This window comes from Limanda limanda, chromosome 1 (genome assembly GCF_963576545.1).
Source record: "Limanda limanda chromosome 1, fLimLim1.1, whole genome shotgun sequence".
Taxonomy (NCBI): Eukaryota; Metazoa; Chordata; class Actinopteri; order Pleuronectiformes; family Pleuronectidae; genus Limanda; species Limanda limanda.
This window is the reverse complement of record NC_083636.1, coordinates 34,926,767-34,948,703: the sequence shown is the minus strand read 5'-3', so window position 1 is coordinate 34,948,703 and position 21,937 is coordinate 34,926,767. Positions and strand designations below refer to the sequence as shown.

Sequence of the window (21,937 nt, the reverse complement as noted above, 5' to 3'; positions counted from 1 at the left end):
TCCTCCCTGCGTCTAACGTAGTCTGCCGAAGCCTCGCTCCGCTCGCTGTTTCGTTGAGTGATTTGCTGATATCAACTGAGTGTTTTGCATTTAGGTGATATTTTAGACTGGAAGTACTCCGGTGATAAGAAAATTCACCTTGGCAGTGGCTACAAATTACTTTGGTTCTGTCGACTCCGCCGTCTGGAAGAACTTTAAAATGAAAATGGCCATGTAAAAGCTCCGTACCCTTATCCATGGTTGTTTATCCGCCAATTATTTTCTTTTTTCCGGTTCCGCAGCAGTCAGCAACAGACTTTCACAAAATAAAAGCCTGACTTTCACAATAAAACAATAAATAATCAAACCTGAGTTAATGCGAGATAAAATAATTGTCTGAGTTAAATAAGTGATGAGTTAACTCGATTAAAACGAGTTAACTTGCCCAGCCCTACTCTCAATAGATAAAAAGATCCTCGACTCCTCCGGGCGGAGCGCCGAAGTGTCCTTGGGCAAGATTCTAAACGCCCCTGATTCCTGTGTGAATGTTGTGTGATAGAAAAAAGCTCTGTATGAATGTGACTTGTAGTTTGAAGCACTTTGAGTGGTCGATAAGACTAGAAAAGCTCTTTATAAATACTGCTGTGCTCCTAACAAAGCATTTTGTTGTCTGCAGCATTAAATCACACTGGCTGTTACCACGGGAACTGGAATCTTTAAAAGGCCAAAGGACCGAAACCACACACAGTTCAGTAGTTTAAACGGATTTAATATCTCAAAGGTTGACTTTAGAGGCTTTACATGTACATTATGTACACAGAACATTTACATTAATGTAGTAAAATCTTCCAATGAGACGTGGTTCTTTAATAAAAACAAATATTTAAATGTAAACCTCTGTTCAACAGCTACACCAAACGCAAACCCATCAAATCATTACTGTGTAGCCTTTTTAGAATTGTATAAGTTCCATTAAGATAATTTGTGTATCATGTTGAATATAATGATGATGAATACAGGCACAGAGTAAGAACAATGAAATGATGCCATAGGTTGTGATGTTTTTTTTCTAAACACAATTAAGTAGTAAAAAAATAAAACTTTCAAGAAACAATTTTTAAAGGAAAAATAATTGTATGTCACTGGAATGTGTGAGTGAGAATAAAGAATAAACAAAATACACGTAGGCAGATCTTTCAGAGGATCGACAATTTGTCTTCAAATATAATTTGGGATGAATGGACATGTAGGGTCGATAAAGTCTTATCTGAATTTAAATAACTGAATTTCTGAAGCTTGGATTTTTAAAATTGATACTAAAATTTTATTGATATAATCTAAATAAAAGATAAGGTCATCCTTCACCTTTAGAAACAGAATGCACCACTAAACTGACCAAATACCTGGGGTCAGGAGAACTTTGGGATATACAGTATAAGTTGAGATTGTTTTTCCTTTATCATTTGGTGTCTTGTCTGTTTGACTGATTACACCTGAGCTCCAGCGCCTCATCTAAAAGATTTGTGTGAATTTAATTTCCTCCTCCTAGACTCTGCTTCCTCTTCATTAGACCCTTTTTTTATCTTTTTCTCACGTGGAGTTCAGCTAAGGATAAGGTGTAGACAGACGGTTATAATATTTAGCGGTGACTAAATCTACTGACTGTGTTGTAAACGTTTCTTCTCCTCATGCAGCCTCTAAAACGCTTCCTGTCACAAAGCAGCGACGACACTAAAAGAGTGATGGTCGACAAACACCTTTGTATACAGGCGTGTGTCAGTATAACCCAGTAACTAGAAGCTGTTAGTAGAATTAGCAGAACGCTTTAGTGTTGGAAAAATAGGCTTTATACACATTCATATTAACTGTATCAGTGCAAATGCTTTCTTTTTTTATACTTCTCTCCCACGAGGACATAGCAACGTGTGTAAGTCTTATGAAAAACAAAATGTACAGTGCCTTTGTCCAATCAGAAACCAGGGCACTGACACGTATATAATAAAATATAAAAACACACCCGCACAAACACAAGCTACCGTCCTACAGTTTGGCAAGAAAATGCCTCTCGACAACAAGAGCTTAACAGTAATGCCAAACGATTATCACCTCCCATGGTGTGATACTGTACACTGGTGCATTCAATACTGCACATAAATGTAGGAAACACTTTCTGATACAAAAATAGTACTCTATAATGCAGTCAACTTTGCATTGGAACAAAAAAATAGTCTATGAACACCCAAAGGATAATCATGATACATCGATACAAAGGAATAAATAACGTATAAACAAGGTGCAAACAACAACAAAAAACAATTTTTGCAATATTGCCTTCACTGGACAGGATTTCCATTTCCTTTTTTTTTTACATTCGGGCTTAGCAGCACAGCTTCCCTTTAACATCAGGCTGCACAGGAAGAGACAGCTCCCCCCCCCCTGTCTGCTCAGTAGTCTGCAGATGACGCTTGGCGCCGCTCTCTGCAGCGTGCAGGCGTCTGCTGCCTCCGTGTGGACAGTAGCTTCACCGCTTGTTAAATGTCAAAGTGCCTCCGGCGTCCCTCAGTCTAGCTGATCTTCTGCAGCAGTTTCTCCTCGATCAGCTGGAACTGAACGCTGACGGACATCTCCGCGACAAACTGGTCGCACCCTTCCTTGGTCACCTGTTTGCAGTATCGCAGGTCGATGTGACATATGCTCCCGCAGCGCTTGAAATAGGTCAGCGACTGGTCTGTGACCCGGTTGCAGACTGCACGGGGAGAAATTAGGTTAGAAGAGTGATGCATGATGGGACACCTGCACTGACAAAAGCCACGACATGGATAAATCAACCCTTTTAGAATATTTGAGGACATGAAATCCAAAGGCCTGATTATACTCAGCGATGTTTTTCGGTGATGGATGAAGAGGCTGATGCGCCTCACAGGAAGACTAAATGCTTTTTCCTTTCAGCTGTATCCATAATGATTCACTGCCTTACACATTTAATGGCATCCAAAGAGACAACAAGTGTACGGTCTGATTATTTTTAGCTTTGAGTGCACCTCCCAACAAATGGTAAAATCAATTTTCATGTCATTTAATACCTCTGATGCAGCAGCAGGAACTAACACCGCAAACTACAGCCTTCAAAATGATCATGAGGCTGAATCAACACGTATAAAAACAGACTGAGTACAACCTGAATATATTAATGCAACAGTCCGACCAAAAAACCTTTTGGTTTTTATTACCAAAGGTGATAAAAGTCTGTGAAATGGCGCAGAAGTGAAAACTAGGTACTTTGGAGGGTGTCCTGCAGCAGTGTGAAGTATGAGCTTATTTATAGATTTGTGTTTAATGAGGTGAAAACACTAGTTTGTTTCTTCAGCTAAAGACTTGATATACATCAACGTATACGTAACATTCAATAAATTCAAACTCTCCAACTATCCCTGAGTGGAAGTGAGACACATGCAGGCGGATTTTACAGCCAACAAAGAATATGTATCCCTGTACTTCTTTTCTTTCTTTTTCTTAGACCATCGTACTGTTTGTATTGTTTTGTGTTGTGATGTGCATTCTGTTTAAGCACACTGAGAGCCACTTTACCAAGTCAAATTCCTTGTTTGTGCAAACTTACTTTGCCAATAAAACCTGATTCTGATTCTGACAAGCTCGTACCTGACAGGTTGATGTCAGTGAGCGAGTCCCTGGTGGTCGTCCCTGCAGCCGTCAGGATGTTGACCGACTGGTCCGTCACGTGGTTGCAGTAGCTGAGATCCAGCTTGGATAACGAGGGCATGTAACGGATGATGAGGCGCAGCGATGTGTCCGTGACGTCCAACCCGGCCAGACGCAGGTCCTCCACGTTACGGAGCTTACTCCTGTTGTCTAACTGACCTGAACGGTAACAATTAAAAAAGAGTGGAGATTAACAGTGAGCCAGAGAAAAAGCATTTGTGTCTTTGACCATAGAATCATGTTATAATCATGGTAAAGATGGAATTTTGTGGTTGCTCATGTCTCTATATATTAAAGAAAGAAATATATAGTCTATACTAATTGGGAAATAACTGAGCCACTTTAAAAAATGAAATTACATTCTTGTGTCTCGTTTTTTTTAATTAATGAATAACTATTGGGACTGATCACTGAAATCAGGCCAGAATTTTAAAAAAGTGATTTTATGTTTTTCAGTTATTTGGTCTTTTAAACCAATTTGACAACAATAAGAAAAATACTTAATATCATCGACCTTATAGTTGAAGTTTATGTGCAGATCGGAATCAACATCTTGTGGAACAGTCTCATACGACCACTATGATTTCTGCAGCTACAGACTCGTTATTATCACAAGAAATATGTGCGGATAATTAAATCATTTTCTTTCACTCCTCCACTCATTTCTGAGACAGTTTAATCAGAGTGTCGGTACCTGGCCTGTTGTCAGTGGGAGGCGAAAGCAGGTCCCTCATCTGGGCGTCTTTCAGTCCCTCCACCCACTGGACATCCAGAGTTCGCAGGAGAGGACAGCTGGAGGTGCAGAGAGCAGAGACGGCCACCCAGGAGCAGCCTGACAGCAGCAGCACACGCAGACCTGCAGGGACAGCCAAGACCAAACATCCTGTTAAACCAAGCTGCATCTGGTGTGTTCTTTTGTAAACTCTGTTATGGCTTTTCTGCAGATGATAGATTTATCTGATGAACAGTCTAGTAAAAGACATAGGCCCCATTTTCAAGCTGTCTCCAGAGTTTATCTGAGGTCTCAAAATCAAACAACACAGATGGAGTGAATATTCACATCTGAATAACTGACTCATCCAGCAAAGAGATTTATAAGAGACAGAGAAAATCCTCTCCCTGGCACCAAAGTAAACCGTCTACACTCAGGAGCCTCAGGGACACGATTATCCATATGGAGGAGCCATATGGGAGTGCGTTACTAAAACTCATGTTCAAAAAGTTTTAACTCTTACTTCTTAAAACCTGCAAATGCAACATAAACACCAGGATAACCGCCTGAGGTATATTATGTTTTCCAAATGAAATTCACTGACAAATGGGCAAAAGGTTTAATAACTTTAATGTTTGCCTTTATTTTTGACTGATGTTGTGATACCAATTTTCCCTTCCTGATTACGATACCTGGACTTTGTGTATCTGCTGTTACCGACCAAGTACCAATCAGATATCTGAGCATTTAAAATAACTACTTGTATAAAGTATTCTAGCAGCTGTTTGCTATAAACCCTGTACGGAAGTGATGATTATCAGAATCAGAATGTCTCTATTTATTAAACTGTCCATGGTTAAATTACTGCGTGTGCTAATGGATACTACTGTGAGGTTGTGTGGAAGTGAGACACCATCTCCTCATCTCTCTATAATTAATCTGTCGAGTAATTATCATAACCACCAAGAATCTGCAGAATTGGAAAACCCTCACTTTATTACACTTATTATTATTTAATATGGAATAATTATAGAATGAGATAAACTGAGCTTGAACTAGATATTTTTCAACATATGCAGCTTTCTTTTTGTCTTCCTTTGATCCCGTTTCCTGTGATATTTAACAAACACACACAAATATGTCGGCCAGAGCTCTCTGACTTCCTTCCAGAACTGCATCTTATCTCATTTACTGGCTGTTTAAACTACACAAGCACAGCTCAGAGTTTCGGGTGTGTCTTCACCTGGCAGCCTGTTGATCAGCCAGCTGAGCTGCTTCTTGGAGATGTTGGTCCAGCTGAGGTCCAGAGCGACCGGCTGCCTCCGGATGATGCCGCTCAGCATGAGAGGCGTGATGGACTTACACCGGTTCAGGTTGATGTGCTTCCAGAGCCGCTTGTCACAGCACCTGGCGAGACACACGCAGCCGACACTTTCCCATGAGCGCCGTGTGATGAAGTGCGGACAAACATGATTTCAACTCCGCGCCACATCTCGTACTCACCATCGGTTCCAGGTCCGGCAGACACGCATGCACACGCAGAGGTCTCTGTGGGTCAGGTGACCGAACACCGTCATCCACACCTCTCGTCGCATCACGTGGGCGTCGCCGTCGCCCAGCGGCAGCCGGTCAGGTGGGGGACTGATGGGAGGAGGGCGGATCACATGGCGCTCCATTTGGATGCATTTGGGCGGCGACCTGCAGGGGAGGGGTCGGGGGCACATGGGCGTGATGGGTGCGCTCCTGGTCCAGCCGAGGGGCGAGTAGCCACGTGGCGTTCCGTTCACCTCCCGCCCCCGATGCCGCAGCCAGTCGCCCAGGTCGCCGCTGCCGTTGTTGAGAGGCCACCGAGGCTTCTGGTCGTCGACTTCGTTCTCGGGCTCAGACTTTATCGGCCTGTGGTTTTGATTGGTCAAGCACTCCTCCGCTTTCAGGGGCCGTCTGTTTTGACTGACCACACCCTCTTCCATTTTCAGGGCCCTGCGGCTCTGATTGGTGGTCGAGTCCTCTGTTTTTAGTGGTTTACGGTTCTGATTGGACACAGAATCCTCATTCTTCACTGGTCGCCGATTGTGATTGGCCGGACTGTCCTCTGACTTCACTGAGCCGTGGTTCTGGTTGCTCAGGCGGTCTTCGGTCTTCTCCTGGTTGAACTCTTTGCTCAGCTCTTTGTTGGGAAGCCGCCGGCGCTGATGGCGAGATTTAATCTGAGTGGAGCTCTTCTCCTGAGCTTCTCCTGATTCGCTGCTTGGTCCAGCTCTGGGAGAGTTGGAGGAGGAGTGGTCACTTTCTCTGACCGCTGACGTTCTCAGCAGTGGATTTAACATGACCTTGGCTTTGCTCTCCCTACCGTCTCTCTCCTTCTTCAGCTTCTCCTCTTCCAACTCATCTTCCTCTTTGTCCTCGTCACCGTACTCGTTTTTCTCCTTTCGATAAATCCTGTCCAAGCAGAATCCATCTCCTTCACGATCGTCCTGGTCGTATTCTTCATCACCGTGAACCCTCTCAGTCTTGATTTGACGCAGCAACTTCTGAGTCAGAGGATCATCTGGTTTCAAAAGTTTCTTCTAAGAAAGAAAAGGAGGGAGATAGTTATTTTAAGCACTTTGAATTAAGATTTTACAAGTGTGAATTTAAAGGCATTTACCTTCTTTTTTACAATCACAGGTTCATCATTGGTGTCGAAAAGTTTCCTCTTTTTCCTAAGTGGGTTGTCCTCCAGCCTTGGTCGGGGCGTACCATCCAGAGACAACAACGGGGGACGTTTTTTCGGAGGTTCTTCGTCGTTCCTCTTGGGGACGTCTTCCCGCTCTGCCTTCCTCTTCACAGCAGACGTTGTCGTCAGCGCAGTAACCGTTGCTGTTGCCACCAGGGGAGAGTCGGGCTCCTCCTTTGAATCCCGGATTAACCGTGTTTCTTTTAGCAGCGAGCCAGGAAGGTTCGATGCGTACTTGAACCCTGGCCCCCTTTTTTGCTTTGAGGCCAAAAGGGTGAAAACAAAGAGAGCACAACTTTATTTTACTCGCTCCGAGATTCTGAGATTCAGACTCATCCAAAATAAAGTCCATGCAGATGCTTACTTTCCCTGTTTTCCCAGCATGGTTGCACTTTGGACACTCCCAGCAGTTTGGCAACTCATCATTGACGACTCCGTTGGAATCTTTTACCTGAACGAAAGGAGCATATTTACAGATTAATATGAAAAGCGTCAACAGCTCAAATATTCAAAGTAAAACTTCAATATGTATCCAGCGAATTACCTTGAGACAGTTGGGATGAACGATCTCATTGCAGATGGAGCACTCCATGAGCATGAGGTTAAACTTTTCTTCCTCGTCCTCCACGGTGTCCTCCTTCCCTGCCTCTCCACACACCAGACACACTGCTGTGTGGGGCAGGACAGGCTGCGGACAACACACAGGACAGTTGGAGTTTAGGTCTCTGGTTAAAGTCCTGGCCGGTTGGACCATTATCTGCATGTCTTTCCCTACTCTCTCACAGTTTCCTTCACTGTGATTAACAAACTGCTAACCAACACTTATACAATATCTATTCTTCAAGGTTCTATTAAAATGCTGTTAGCTTTCTGCAGGCTTTTGAATATGTTATCAGTGGATTAAACGTACTGTATTTAAACACTATGTTGTTTGAAATGTGAAGGAAAACATGTCAAAGTGATTTCAGAACATTTCACAGCCTTGGGTTTTAATCGCCCACTCACATTATCCAACTGAGAGGCCAGGAAATCAGAAACACAGTCTGACTGATGTAATACTGATGTGATTGGCAGAATCTGTGTTTTCATATAATTCTGGTCCCATATTTTACTTTGAGCATCAATGACAGTTTATGAAGTAGAATAAACTATTATATTATAGTATAATATAATATATACATTTATATTTGAGTTATGTTTATTACTTTTAATTTGAATCATTGTTGCTCTGAATCCCTTTTATAGATTTTTAATCAATTATATTCATCCTGAAAACAATATGTCTTGAATTTTACAACATCCAACTAGGTGAATTACTCAAAAAAAGTCAGACAAAGTGGCTGAAGACCTTAAACTCATAAGTGTGAAATATTGGAGCAGATGAAACTTTCTAGTGATTGGTCATTAAAACTGAATCTATCTTTGTACTTTATCATTTAGATACAATCAAACCCTGTCTTCTCTACATGTCTCTGTCCATGGTGCTGAAACACTCAAACACATGATGAATGGTCCTTGGTTAGTCCCTCTTACACTTCTGCTGCTGCCACTTCTACCTGCTTTATTATTATTAATTGTATAAGTACTCAAACCAGTGGCATAACTAGAGTAAATAACGATCAGCTGAAATGCACTACCAATCAGCTTGTACTGCCCTTACAACATCGTTTAACACAATAACAACTACCTCAAAACCACACAAATAAAGTCAAGTACTTCAAATTTAAGGAAAAGTATAACCCTTAAGAGATCATTAAATTTGTTATTTCATATTTTGGGGAATGCACTTAAAAGATTGATATTACATATTAATGTCTGTTCACTAGCAAACAGTTACCTAAGTTAAAAAACAACCAGCACATCTCATTTATGTAATTCATACACAGGCAACCTCGGGATTATGACAAGTAGTCAGTTTTGTGTTTATTAAACATTAAACAGCCTTTATGCTAAGCTAATCAACTGATGGTTGTAGCCTTATACTAAACAAAACAAAGTGATCAAGGGTCTTTCACAAAATGACAAAAAGAAAATTCACAATATGAACAGGGTACTTACTGCGATGCACTGCCTCATGATGCAGGACTGCTTCATGCGTCCTGGTCCACCAAACTTCTTCATGTCTTTACAGAAGTGACACTCCCCACACTCCGTCCGCAGGCACGCCTCACACTTCCGACAGCGGGTCCGTCTTCTCCTGGCACCAGATGTTCCCCGACTGGCTGACAGCTTGACTGCAGAGGCAGGGGAGGCTGCCATCTTAGGTTTCGGCCGATTGGCAGGCCGGGGCTACAGAGATCAAGGGGATACAGTGTCAAGAAGATAAATCCATCAACCAACAAATATTACACTACTAGATTCAAAGATCACATTAATTACTGTCTTATTACTTTATTATTCTGCTATTTATTAAGTATGCTACTAGAAATAGATATTGAATACTATGATATATGATATTATAACATTATGATGAGCGTATTAATATAAGTAGTATAAGTAGTGAGGTTTAGGATCCTTATCTCACTAAATAATAAATGGCCATCAAACTACTCTATTTATATTATTGCCTGCACCAAGAAGGTTATGGTTTCACCCCTGTCCATTTGTTTACTGGTTTGAGGTTTCTGTGAAACCCAATATAAGGACCATTCAATTTTGGTGCAGATCCAGGAATTGGGTTTTCACTTTCTTTAACATTGTTAGAAAGATTCTTCAATATTTTCCTTGATTTCTCACAGAATAATTCATGGATCTTGATGAAAGAAAACATGCACATTTAGAGGACTGATATTCATGAGTTTGTGCAATCTGGTTCAGATCCAAATTAGTCATAAGGTTCCATGAGGGGACCGTTAGGCCTTGGTGGACGTATGCGCTCTACCGAGTGACATTCTAGTTAAATCTGTGAATTGTTAAACCAATTTATTAAGATTCATTTTGGAAGGTATGAAAACTAACTAAAGTGCAAGTTAATCCAATGTTCTGAATAAAATTGAATTATATTTAATAACGGTTCTATGACCCTATAATAAACACTTACAATCATGTTATATAATAAGAATCAAACAAAACCATATATCAAATTCAGATGGGGTCAGTGTTAATGCTGGATGTGTGTGAACATGCCATTCTGATTCAGGGTAAATAGTCAAGACACATGCAAAACAAAACAGCACCTGCATCTCTATATATACACACTCACATCTAATATATAACCTCAATCCAACACAAACCTGATAAAAACACAGTGTGCGTAAACACATTATTCACGGCTGTTAAAGCACAAGATCTAGGAGAAAACAAACACATCAGGAAACGTCCCCAGAGGCGTCTTCCAGATTTAGCACTTCACTTGCTTGCATGATTCTACTTCAAAGAGAAGCTGCACTTATGGCTGCATTTCTCACATGGATCACCAGGACCCCATTATTCCCTGTTAGGGGGCGTGCAGGCTGATTTATAGCAGTACACATCAAATGTGCTCTATTTAATAAAAGCAAGTAATTGAGATGAGATGCTTTTGATCTGCATCATTAGTGCTCTTGTGTTTTATATTTTTGCTTCTTTTCAGAGCTGAGAGTAACCAAAACCACAACAGTGTGTTTTTTACCATGAAACCCACATGTCCAAATACTGCCAACCGTGCCACGTGAGAAAAGATGAGGCAAGAAATAAACAAAGAGCGGCTGAGGAACACTGCAGCTCTTGGAAATGAAGATCAGATTTCTTTAGTTACATCGGCAGGGCAGATTTTCCAAGCGTCAGCATAGCAACAGCCACATCCCGTTCCCTAACAGAACAGTCTATGACACACAGACTTGTAACCAATAAGAACTGTAATGAGACCCTCTGACAGAAAAAGAAAGCAGCCTCAGTTTTAGGCATATTACAATCATTTATTCTAACAATAGCCATGAAACAGACCGACACAGGCGGTCAGATATGTGGTTACCAGACAGGATTAGAGGGACATATTGTGGTGGGGGGGCTTGTGCAGTCTGTTTAGGACTGTTGTGGGGGTGTGCATGGGGGTGGGGGGGGGGGGGGGTAGCACTAGAATGAGACCAGAAAAAGAAATCCATTGCAGTGGCTAAAGCAACAAAATCTGTAACCCTGTTTTTGCAAGATCCAAGTGGCTGACAAGTCAAACTGCTCATGTCAGAGCACATATACCATCTTTATTATGGTTATAACACCTGTAACTTTAACTAAAGGTGAGCAGGTTATACAAAAAAATGACAGAAGGAAAAAAAGATTATACATGTTAGATGTCCTCATTGTCCCCTAAATCCCCTCTGAACCCCCCACTGGCTGCTAAGTGGGTGATCACTCAAGCAGATATCCCTCTGACAGACTTAAATAACACAGGACAACAACACCACTGATGGAATTAACCGCCTCTCAGTTTAAGTCACTACCCTCTGTGGTGTATATGCAACCATATCTTGACCAGAAAATATGACGCTGGCAGCAGTTTAGTGAGTAATTGTTACATCCGCACAAATGGGGTGTACACACGTGTCTCTGTTGGACAGGACAAGTGACCAACTAGTAATTTCTTTGCTCTTCACAGCTCATTCAGCCGGGGATCATTATGAGAAGCAGCCTCTTATGTTTAGACACAGCCTTGGAAGCTCTTGAGCTGCTGTGGAGAGCAGCGGAAATCAATTACTGTACATGTACTTAACATCACCCTGAAGACGGAGCGTACAGATTGAAGAAAGAATAGGACAAGTTGTTTTTTTTTATCAGAGCAGAGGAAATTCACGATTACATAACTGGTTGCAACAGAAGAACACCTGAAGTCTACGCTGACATAAACAGGTTGTTGTTGTTGTTGTATTTTCATGAAGTTTCTCAAACTTCATTATTTCTCTGTACCTCGTCTTGGAAAATGCCTGGAACACAATTGACTTGGCAAAAAAAAAAAAAGGGTTCACGAGTTCTTGGAGGGATTACTTTCCTGTTAAGCTTTAGAGGTGGCATATGTTGTGAAGCGAACGCTGCATGTGTAACATGTGATTGCTCTGTTACAGTGTGTAGAATGCAACCAAAGTCAAACCTTTAAGAACAGGGAAACGTAGAGCAAGAGTTACACACAAACAAACAAACGGGTTGTCAATAAGTTAAAATACCTACAGAGCAAATTACAATATGTTTTCAAGATGTTGGGAAAATATTGTGGTAGATGCTCCACTCTTGGAATGTTTGACTTTTGTTGTACCTAAAGTCAGTCACTGCCCCTGCTGTGGATTTTCCAAACACCTAAACTGTGACACCAAGAACAGGTGCATTGACATGACCGGGAAAAAACAGAAATAGAGATAAGAGTTAAAAAATATAGAGTCTACAATCTATGTTTTTCAAATCTGACCAAATTAATGTAAAGGGGTGTGGTTCCCAGTTAAGTAAAGAGAAATAATAATATTACCAAAGACATTTCTTGCTGTGTAAGCAACTCTCAGATCAACCTGACACTGACACTGAGCAATATAAAATAAATCCCTCCAGGATGACCGCTCTCCTCCTGGCATGATGCCCTGTTAATTTTATATTCTTCAGATAATTCACATCCTCTGCTTTTACTATCAAACCATTCATCTTCTGAATCTACATGAATTCCCACTCCTCTGCTTCTCTCCTTTCAAACAACCAATAGCAGCCCCGAGGCTCTGAGCTGTATCAACACAGCCCTTCTCCTATTGCTGGAATTGCCGGACAAAAACACACAAGCATGCACACACACACACGCACACAAACAAAAACCTATAAAAACAACTAAGACTACAACAAACACCAAAAAAAAATCAAAGACCGAGCTCAGAAGGTAGACTGAATTAATGTCTCTCCAGGTAGCTCCATTTCCTCGCTGCACTGTGATGCTGCTCACTGCTCTGTCTGGCACAAGCATTCCTCTGGTGGCCTCACTACGCCCGCCTGCAGGGGTGTGATGTGCTAACCTGCTCCGAGTCTGAGTCGTAGTCCTCATCATCAGCGCTCAGCGACATGGCCATGGCTGGTTTTCACACACCGTCCAGCTCACAGCAAACTGACATGGCTGCAGTCTCCTCCTCCTCCTCCTCCTCCTCCTCCTCCTGCTGCTGCTACTGCTGTCTGGCCTACAGCCGTCCCTCCCGCTCCAAGAGCTCCACAATACCACAAGCAGATGCAGGAAACACAGACGAGCCTGCCTCATTAATATGGATCAGCTCCATGAAAAAGAGGAGGGGTGCTGGGAGCCACAGGGCCAATGGGAGGCCGCTGTGCATTAGAATATTTACTGGGGGGGCGTCCGCCTCTATCCAGTGGAAAGAGAAAATGCAAAAACGGGGTAGTCATATTCATGACTGGTGTCACAGGGAGAGGAGAGCCGGCTCTGCACAGGCAGCCAATGGAGCCAGATGGCATCTCATTACAAAAGGCAAACACAAAGAGGCCCCATGACCAGCAGCTGCCCTTTGGTGGGATGAGTGGGGAGGTGGGGGGGGATCCAGAGGGTCCACGAGACCAATAGGAATCACAGCACATCCTCCCTCCTGTTGAGGCTTCTCTCCCTGATGCACCCGTCATGTGTTATTTGTTCAATTAATTATTCACAGTCAATTAAAGCATGTACCATATATAAAAGATAAAATAGATAAGTCAAATGTGGCAAACTTTACGAGTTCAGCTTTATGTTTTCGTATCTTGGCTGATAAAAAAATCGTCATTTTATTATATTCTGAATTGCTTTTAATTTAGTCTCTGTGTTGTTTCTACTGTCCCCCTACAGCACCTTGAATCTACATCTGTGTATGAAATGAGCTCTATTAATAAACCTACCTTGCCTAACTAAGAGGAATCTGAAAATGAACATCTTGGCATCAATTTATTCTCTAAACAAGGTAAAGCAATTGTAAACAAATGAAAAACCTTGATTCTGACACTCTTGACGCCTCCTGCTCAGCTCAAGTCTCGATAAAATCAAAAGCGAAGTGATATCGACATTGAAACATTTTCTTATTTTCAGAGGTAAATATAATATGTTTAACGCGGTCAGAGTTTCAGAAAATTGACTAAATGCATGTTGGAGGTGCATCTGGCCCAGGTACTGAGAAACATAACCCTGCCTGGCCAGCAGAGGGACACTCCTCTACCTGCTCAGCTGGACACAGCTACAACTTTTGGAAGGTTCCTAAGTACGCCCCTCTGAAAGTGCTTTTTTGTTTGTGAAGGAAAGTTGCATTGGTTTGCCTTTCCTAAATGTTAAGCTGTTTTATAGCTTTAAGTGTTAATCAAGTCCCAATCAACCATATTTGAGATATGAATTCATCTCAATGTCAATTCCTTTAAGCTGCAAAATGAATATAAACTGCAACAGAAACTGTCACAATGCACCTGAAGTATTCTTACCTTTACGGTTTTCTTAGGCCACATCACCACAGGAAGTCCAGTGATGGCTAACTTTGGGTCATCATCAGCATGTTCTTTTAAAACAAGCTAGACGGGCACAGGGGAAAGAGAAAAATGATGTGTCACAACTATCTAATCGTATCTATTACATCAAGCATATTCATGTTGTTTTTTTTATTAAATGTACCTTGATGTCGTCCAGCAGGGCTTGTGGGTTCTCTATTCCCTCTGGGACACATTTCTTGTTTTCGGGCAGTGACTCCAGCTTCTCAACCAGCTTCCTCAGTCCGCTCAGTTCAAACTCTGTCAAATGAGTCCATTTATTCTGTGACTCGGAGGCGGGAGAGTCCGAGGGGGTTTTGGGGAAATCTAGAGAAGTGGAGCCCGGATTACAGCTGTCCTCGGAGTCAATCGATAAAACAGCTTTGAGGTGTTGGCCCCTCCCGTGGTCAGGAGAGCCGGGGCCATCGAGGGCAGCCCTGTCTGCTTTCTCACCCTGGTCCTCCCTGGCTTGAGTCTCGCACGAGTCCTCGTTCATGTCCTGGCTCCTGGAGTCGGAGGACGGGCTCTCTGTGTTCGCCTTCGTCTCGAAGTCTGACGGCACAAAGAAACAGAGAATAGTGAAAACATGCTGCGGAATTAAGTCTGGTAGCTGCAGAGGCCGTTGGAATGCAGCAGCACAGATGGAGATCAGACATTTCATCCATTATTCACATCTAATAAGAGATTTAGTAACTTGAGAGAGCTAATTAGAACCGCAGTACAAGACTTTAACAACATCGGAGGGCACACGAGAGATCTTACGAGACAGCTGCACTCTTTACTCACCCGTCAGCACAGGCTCTTTACGGACCTCCAGAGAGAGGTAGGAGCGCTTGGTCAGGCAGTGCAGGTATCTCTCCAGGACGTACCAGCATATCTCATAGTAGAAGGGGAAACGGAACTTGGAATGAACCTGAAAACAGAAACAAAAAAAACATGTATTTATACACAGGTTATTGTGGGAACACAGATTTCTATAAAGCCATGTTATTAAAAAGCCCAGTTTCTTTAATCAGTGTTGTTAGATTTCTGCAAGCAAAATGTTGACCTCAGACAGAAGCTGACAGAAGGTATACATTTATTCACTTAAAAACATACAGCTTTGAAACTGTGATGTCAGCTAAACTACACAAACAAAACAGGATATTACATTTGCCAAACGTACTTAGAGAAATTAGAGATTGTGTGTACATCACCGAACCGTAAATCACGCTGATACAAAATTACTTTCAGTCTATTTATCCCAAGAAAAAACAATTAAATTCTGAATTCATTGAGCAAATAAGTGGCACTGAAATGTTTCTGTTTCCGTTATTTACGATACAGAGTGTGACAGAAAAAAAATGCTGCATAAAGAAGTTCTATAGTTTGTGTGAATGGTCATGGTGTAAATTGCTTTGAGTGATCTACAAGACGAGAAAAGTACAGTTCATTTACAGGTTGAGCTGGAAAGTGCTTCTTTCTTTCATATTGAATAGGTAACATTCAAGGTCAGGACCCCTTCAGGTCTTTTCAGCGTTCAACACACAACTCAAAAACTAAGAGTGAAAAATATCCTCCTGACTTCTGCAGCAGTAGTCTTTTGGTCAAAGCCAAATATTTTGCTCTTTGACTCCTAATTTCTCTTGAATCTCCACTACTCTGACTCAAACTCCTCTCACTGTGTCACAGGTTAAATCCTTTATTCCAGGCAGAGTTTGTTGTATTATAGTGCCGCTCAGAATTCAGCCACACTACATTGTAGTCTCCTACCTTGGTCCTATTCTCTATCTCATGGATGGTAAGCTGCATAGGGATGTTGAAACTGTGCAGAATGTTGCCTCCGAACACCAGTGTGTCCTCAGGAGTGTAGACAGCATGAATCCACCCTGAATGACAGAAATACCAAAGTAAAACACACATATATAAAGAGAGAGGGATTAAAGCAGTAAATGTCATGAAAAGCTGAATAAACTGCTATAATGATCAAGTAAAGCTTTACATACAAGTGGATTAGATTAAGTGGCAGCTAATCTTTTTTTTCTCCTGGCAACTCTAAAAAAAAAACACACAATGCCAACACACCAGAAGGGATGAAGAAGGTGTATCCTTGCTTAAGCTCCACTCTCTGGCATCCGTCCGCTCGGTCTCCCAGGAAGATATCGCTCTGCTTGCCAGACAGGACCCAGTCCTCGAACAGAGCAAGGTTATGAAGCGTGGGAGGCACCAGCCAGAACACCTGAGGAGAGGATTCCTTATTTAGTGTTGCAGCTGTACAGTCATGGCCAGGTGAGGTGAATAATCAACTCTGTGCCCATTCTAAACCTGCCTGTTTGGAATTGGCTGTTTGTTTGGCCAGTGGTGACGCTGGTGGCAGTTTTCTTTCTGATACTGTATAAGTGAACTGCAGTAATTGAGCCACAGCAAGTAAAGACCTGCGACAGAATCTTGAAACTGCAACAAAAGCTGTTCACCTGTGCTGTTGTCATGATCGGCTGTATTGCACCTAATTCTACATTGCACTTCCTTGGGCCCTTAACAATACATATGCCAAGTTCTCAACAGTTATCAAGATGTGCATTTAACATTATGTGAGTTATGAGATATATTGTGGGTTCATTCCACAATATATCTTATATGTTTCGAGAAACTAGAATGAACTTACTTTCTGTCCCTTGAAAAGATGATACCAAACCGAAGTGCCCCCGAAGTCGATGTGGAAATCTGTGTAGCAGCCCTTCACACTCATCAAACAGTACCTATGAGAGAAAAATAATATACAGGATGCAAATTGTATAAATTAGATAGTCAGTGTCTACAGGTTTGACAGATTGACATTCATAGAAATATCGGAAAAGGAAAGACCGCAGCTCAGCCACAGAAGGCAGTTATATCAGCTGTGTTTTAACAAAACATTAGCTTCCGATAAAAACAGCCAATACAGATCACTCACACTGAGAGCTGCAGCACGCAAAATGGTTCTCAATAGGACATCTCTCCTCTGGAAGTTAATTGGGGAACAGTTAGCGCAGCGAGACATAAATGATTCACTAATTCAGCCAGACTGCTGCAGCTCTGTTTATCTAAGAAAAATCTATGCCAAGGAAATCTTTACACTGGATTATGTTGTGCATCCCACTGAGGCCGTTTATTATAACCTAGTTAGCCCGTCTGAGCAGAAGTAGATGTGAACTTAGCAATTCATTTGTCAGTAAAGATGTTGAATATTCACAGCAGGTACAGGTAGTTCTGCTCTTTCTATCTATAGCCCAACACTTGGTTTGCAAGCTGCAGCTACAAATAACAAATGTGTTCTGAGTCTGCTGTCCAGAAATGTTTTAGACGAACACTAAAGTCATTTTTGGCTGTGACATGAATTGAATTCTGATCTAAAACATCTGCAATATCATCACTCGTAATATTATTCTGGTTGTACTGATGTATTATGAGGCTACAGCAGCCGTGGCAACGGATGACTAAGACTCCTGCTAAAAATCAGAACGTTAAACCCTACAGTCACATGTGAGAAGCAGGATGAAATAAATAAAATGACAAATCACATAAAATCAATAGTTGCCAATAATTTGTTTTTATTTTGAAAGAACTGATTAGTGAGCAAATCATGTGCAGTATTTTTCACCTCGAGGACAAAAGTATTATTAACTAAAGGAGAGTGAAAGACAGAGTGGAATTATTCAGGCAACATAATGACAGGGAGGAATTTACAGTGAAGCCTTCAAACATCAACCTGCTGCTGTAACAACTGCAAGTAAAGATTGAAAGTTTGAAAATGTTTACCACAGTTTAAGTGCAGGCACTTGGCAACAGTGTAATTTCTGATAAAGCATTAGTATTCTAATAAAGTGGTAATAGGAAAAATAATTGGTTTCAGCACAATGTCTACACTAATACATATCCCTTAGATAGTAAAATAACAGATGAGCTCCGCTGGTGGGAATTAAACACTAAAGGGGTTAGGAGCATCCCTGAAATGTTGTTAAAAACCGCTGCTTATTATTTCATCCAGTGCAGCCCTACTAAAAGCGCACACCTAACCTCGATGAACGCTGTTTAACAAGTATAATTAAAATGATTAAATATAACTCACAAGAGGGACAGAGTGGAAGAGCGAGTGGTAGAGTCTCTGTGTTAAGGAAGGTAATTCGTGGTTAAAACAAATGGCACGATTGGTTTAGATACTTAGCCGCGTACTACTGCCCAAAGCTGATTGGCTGAGAGGTGTGTGTGCAGTCAGACCACAGCTGTTAAAAGACCCACCTCCACCATCGAAAAACTCTGCTGCCTAGCAACAATCAGGAGCACTCACAGGAGGTGGATGACACCGATAGTATTCAGCGCTCTGCAGTGATGGAGCGGTGCAGGAGACTTGCAGATAGGAGGCGGATTTGTATTCCAACTGTTGTTTACATCTCACTCTGTGTCACCATTTACTCACCGACTGACAGAGAAGCAATTCAGTTCATTCCTACCTTTGCACTTTCGGGTACTTCATCTCGGAGATGACATTGGTGGCCTCTGTTTGGCTGTGTTTCAGATCAGGAGGCCACATGTTGTCCACCCAGTCCACCTGATCCACCTGCGAGAGCAATTAAAACTTCCCTGTCAGTCATCAACATGAGCTGTTAGTCAAACTTATTCTCTACCAGGGTCAGGTTTATAAAATCCTTCACCACATCACCCACAGTGCCATGTTATCTTACCACCATGGGCCGCTTGATGAGGTTCTCCAGCTTAGTGTGGCTGAATTCGAGGCTGATGACATTGAAGAGTTTGTCCCGCTCTTCCTCTGGTGTCTCGTAATATCGGACAAACTGAGCCATGGTCATTTCAGATCCTTTCTGAGTGCTCACGTCCATGACGTCCACAGACCGACGACTCCCTGCAAGAGACAACCGGGAACCAGGTGAAAATCACAGACCAGTGCTGGAGGTGTCATTAACATGTGATACAATCTGTCTTTAGGTCTGAATAAAGAGAATAACATGCTATTTAGATTTATAAATGGAGACGTTTTGCATTGATGACAGATTCTTATTTATACATGTACTTCATTATCTTTTCCACTAGATGGCGAAACTACACACCAGCCGTGCTTTGACTTTGTTTCTCTCATGTTTCACTTTCACTTTATAAGAAAGTGGACACAAACACAAACACACACACACACACACACACACACACACACACACACACACACACACACACACACACACACACACACACACACACACACACACACACACACACACACACACACACACACACACACACACCACTTTATTTGTGGGCAGACAGTTAGCAGAAAGACAGGTATGTGTGTATGTGTGTGAGTTCACTAATTAAATATCAGCCTAAAGATTATAAACAATAAACCAATAACAGGGTTACAAGGTATGGCATTTAAACAATTCATTTAAAGAGTGACAATGACATTTTACTTCTTTGTGAATTATGTCAATCTGCCCTAATACTTACCAAGACATACATTGGATGATGGAAACTTTCTTAAAAGTTTTTTTAACTCATTGTCCTTTTGATTCATTTTCCTTTTACAATCTGCACTGTTACAATATGTATATGACCCTGATCAAACAATACATGTTCAGGAGAATTCATATATTTTAAGTGGGTGTATTCAAGCAGGCGAATCAGCTTTTTACAACTTTCTTTTTTCAGAGATTTGTTATCTGGCAATACCATGATTATGACTGATTATTAATTATTATTTTTTTAACATCTCACTCCTTCACTATGTACTCAAGCAGTATTAGATATTTTCAGGTCTGGTTGCTGCTTCAGTAAAACATGAATGCATGGGGTTTAATGTGTGTGTTGTTGTTTGTAGCATTCAACTTACCAACTAGACCTTTAATTTCACTGACTGTAAATTCTGGATCCGGCATTCTGTACATGTGAATCAAAGAGAGGGAAAGATGACATTCAATAAATTTGTTAAAGACAAAAAACACACACATAAATATAGAAAAAGTACAGTCAAGGATTATTCTAACCAAAAAAATTGACAGAAATGGCTTCTCACCTGATGCCAAGTCCATCTTTCTCTTTGAAAATGAGAGGGATCCTGAGAGCTTCCCTTTGCACATATTCATAAGTAAAGTCTGCAACACAATGCATGAATGTTTTGGCCCCAAGAAATGATAGAAATTCAATTCAAATTCATTTCAAAACAACTACATTTGTCCCTGGAGGGTATATACTTGATATTAGGCAATTCTAAGGCACGTAGAGCATGTCAGGACAACAAGTTAAAACAAGTGAGAGAACAACGTTGATTCCAGTGCAATATCCAAGACAGGTAAAACTCAGTGCAGTAAACTAAAATTATAAGTAGGAGTAAAGTATATGACTATAAAAGAACAGTGAACAGGATAAAGGCTGTGAGAACTGGTTGTAAGACTGAGATAAAAACTGAATGATTAAAGGGATCAGAGTGCCTTGAGGTAGGTAATAAAAAGAACATAAAGTAATAAGCATGTTGCAAACCAAAAGGACCAATGTCTCTCTTTTATTGCAAAATGCATAATAATAACAATAAAAAGGAACCTGTCAAATCAAATAGAAATGTTGTTTAAGTCGTAAATTACCTTTTCCCTCCATCAAGTGGACGAAGTTGGAGCTGTATCTGTCGCTGACGAGCTTCTCCTCCACGCTGAACCCTCGGATGTTGGTGATCTCCTCCACATCGGACGGGTCCTCGTTCTCATCGTACATCCTCCGGCAGATGGAGCGCTGCCATCACAACAAGTACACACATGACACATCAGCAGAAACACAAAGGCCCTTGGATCTGCATGTAAACACAAACCACCACAGGAAACTGGGCACTCATGTCTTTACTAACTTTACCACGGGATTGACTACAGGCTCATATTCGGGTTGTGCTGATTGTGCATTAAGCTTTTTTTTAGTGACATTGTTTTCCCTTGCATGTGACGTCAAGTGTAATACTCATGAAACGACACTTGTCCTACTTAGTGTTTGATGTCCCAACAATGATACATGTTTGCACGTTTTCCCTGAACTGCAGAGACACACATTAAAGAAGTTGTAAAAACGTAAAGCAGGCGGAGGAGCCTCGGTCTCCTGCAGCACTGACCCACACCACCTGCGTCTGTAGTGGCACACACGTTAGCTTAGCTCACTAATTAGCTCGGATCATGAGCTACCGACAACACGGCGGATGGGGGAGCTGCTCACCAGCTTGCGTCCGGATTCCGGGCACGTCTCCGCGGGCTCCGCCATCCTGTCTCGTCGGCGCCGGTTCCCCGGTTCCCCGGAGGCTCAGTGTCCGGGGAGCATCTCACCAGCACTTAGCACGCTGCTGCTCGGGTTCAAAACAAGGGGAACCATGTTTT

At 41.8% G+C, this 21,937-nt stretch overlaps 1 protein-coding gene across 1 annotated transcript; it reads right to left on the bottom strand.

The window, feature by feature from the left end:
- Window positions 1-732: 732 nt before the first annotated feature.
- kdm2bb (lysine (K)-specific demethylase 2Bb) lies at window positions 733-21,923 on the bottom strand. The gene is made up of 21 exons (XM_061080364.1): window positions 21,780-21,923; window positions 21,167-21,311; window positions 20,602-20,680; window positions 20,419-20,465; window positions 19,262-19,440; window positions 19,031-19,137; window positions 17,206-17,299; window positions 16,626-16,779; window positions 16,314-16,429; window positions 15,348-15,474; window positions 14,707-15,113; window positions 14,520-14,606; window positions 9,186-9,416; window positions 7,672-7,815; window positions 7,492-7,578; window positions 7,059-7,385; window positions 5,915-6,978; window positions 5,655-5,818; window positions 4,394-4,555; window positions 3,640-3,858; window positions 733-2,725 (listed from the first exon to the last, which is right to left on the bottom strand). The coding sequence occupies exons 1-21, from the start codon at window positions 21,822-21,824 to the stop codon at window positions 2,544-2,546; spliced, it is 4,167 nt and encodes a 1,388-aa protein (XP_060936347.1). The 5' UTR covers window positions 21,825-21,923; the 3' UTR covers window positions 733-2,543.
- Window positions 21,924-21,937: the final 14 nt, after the last annotated feature.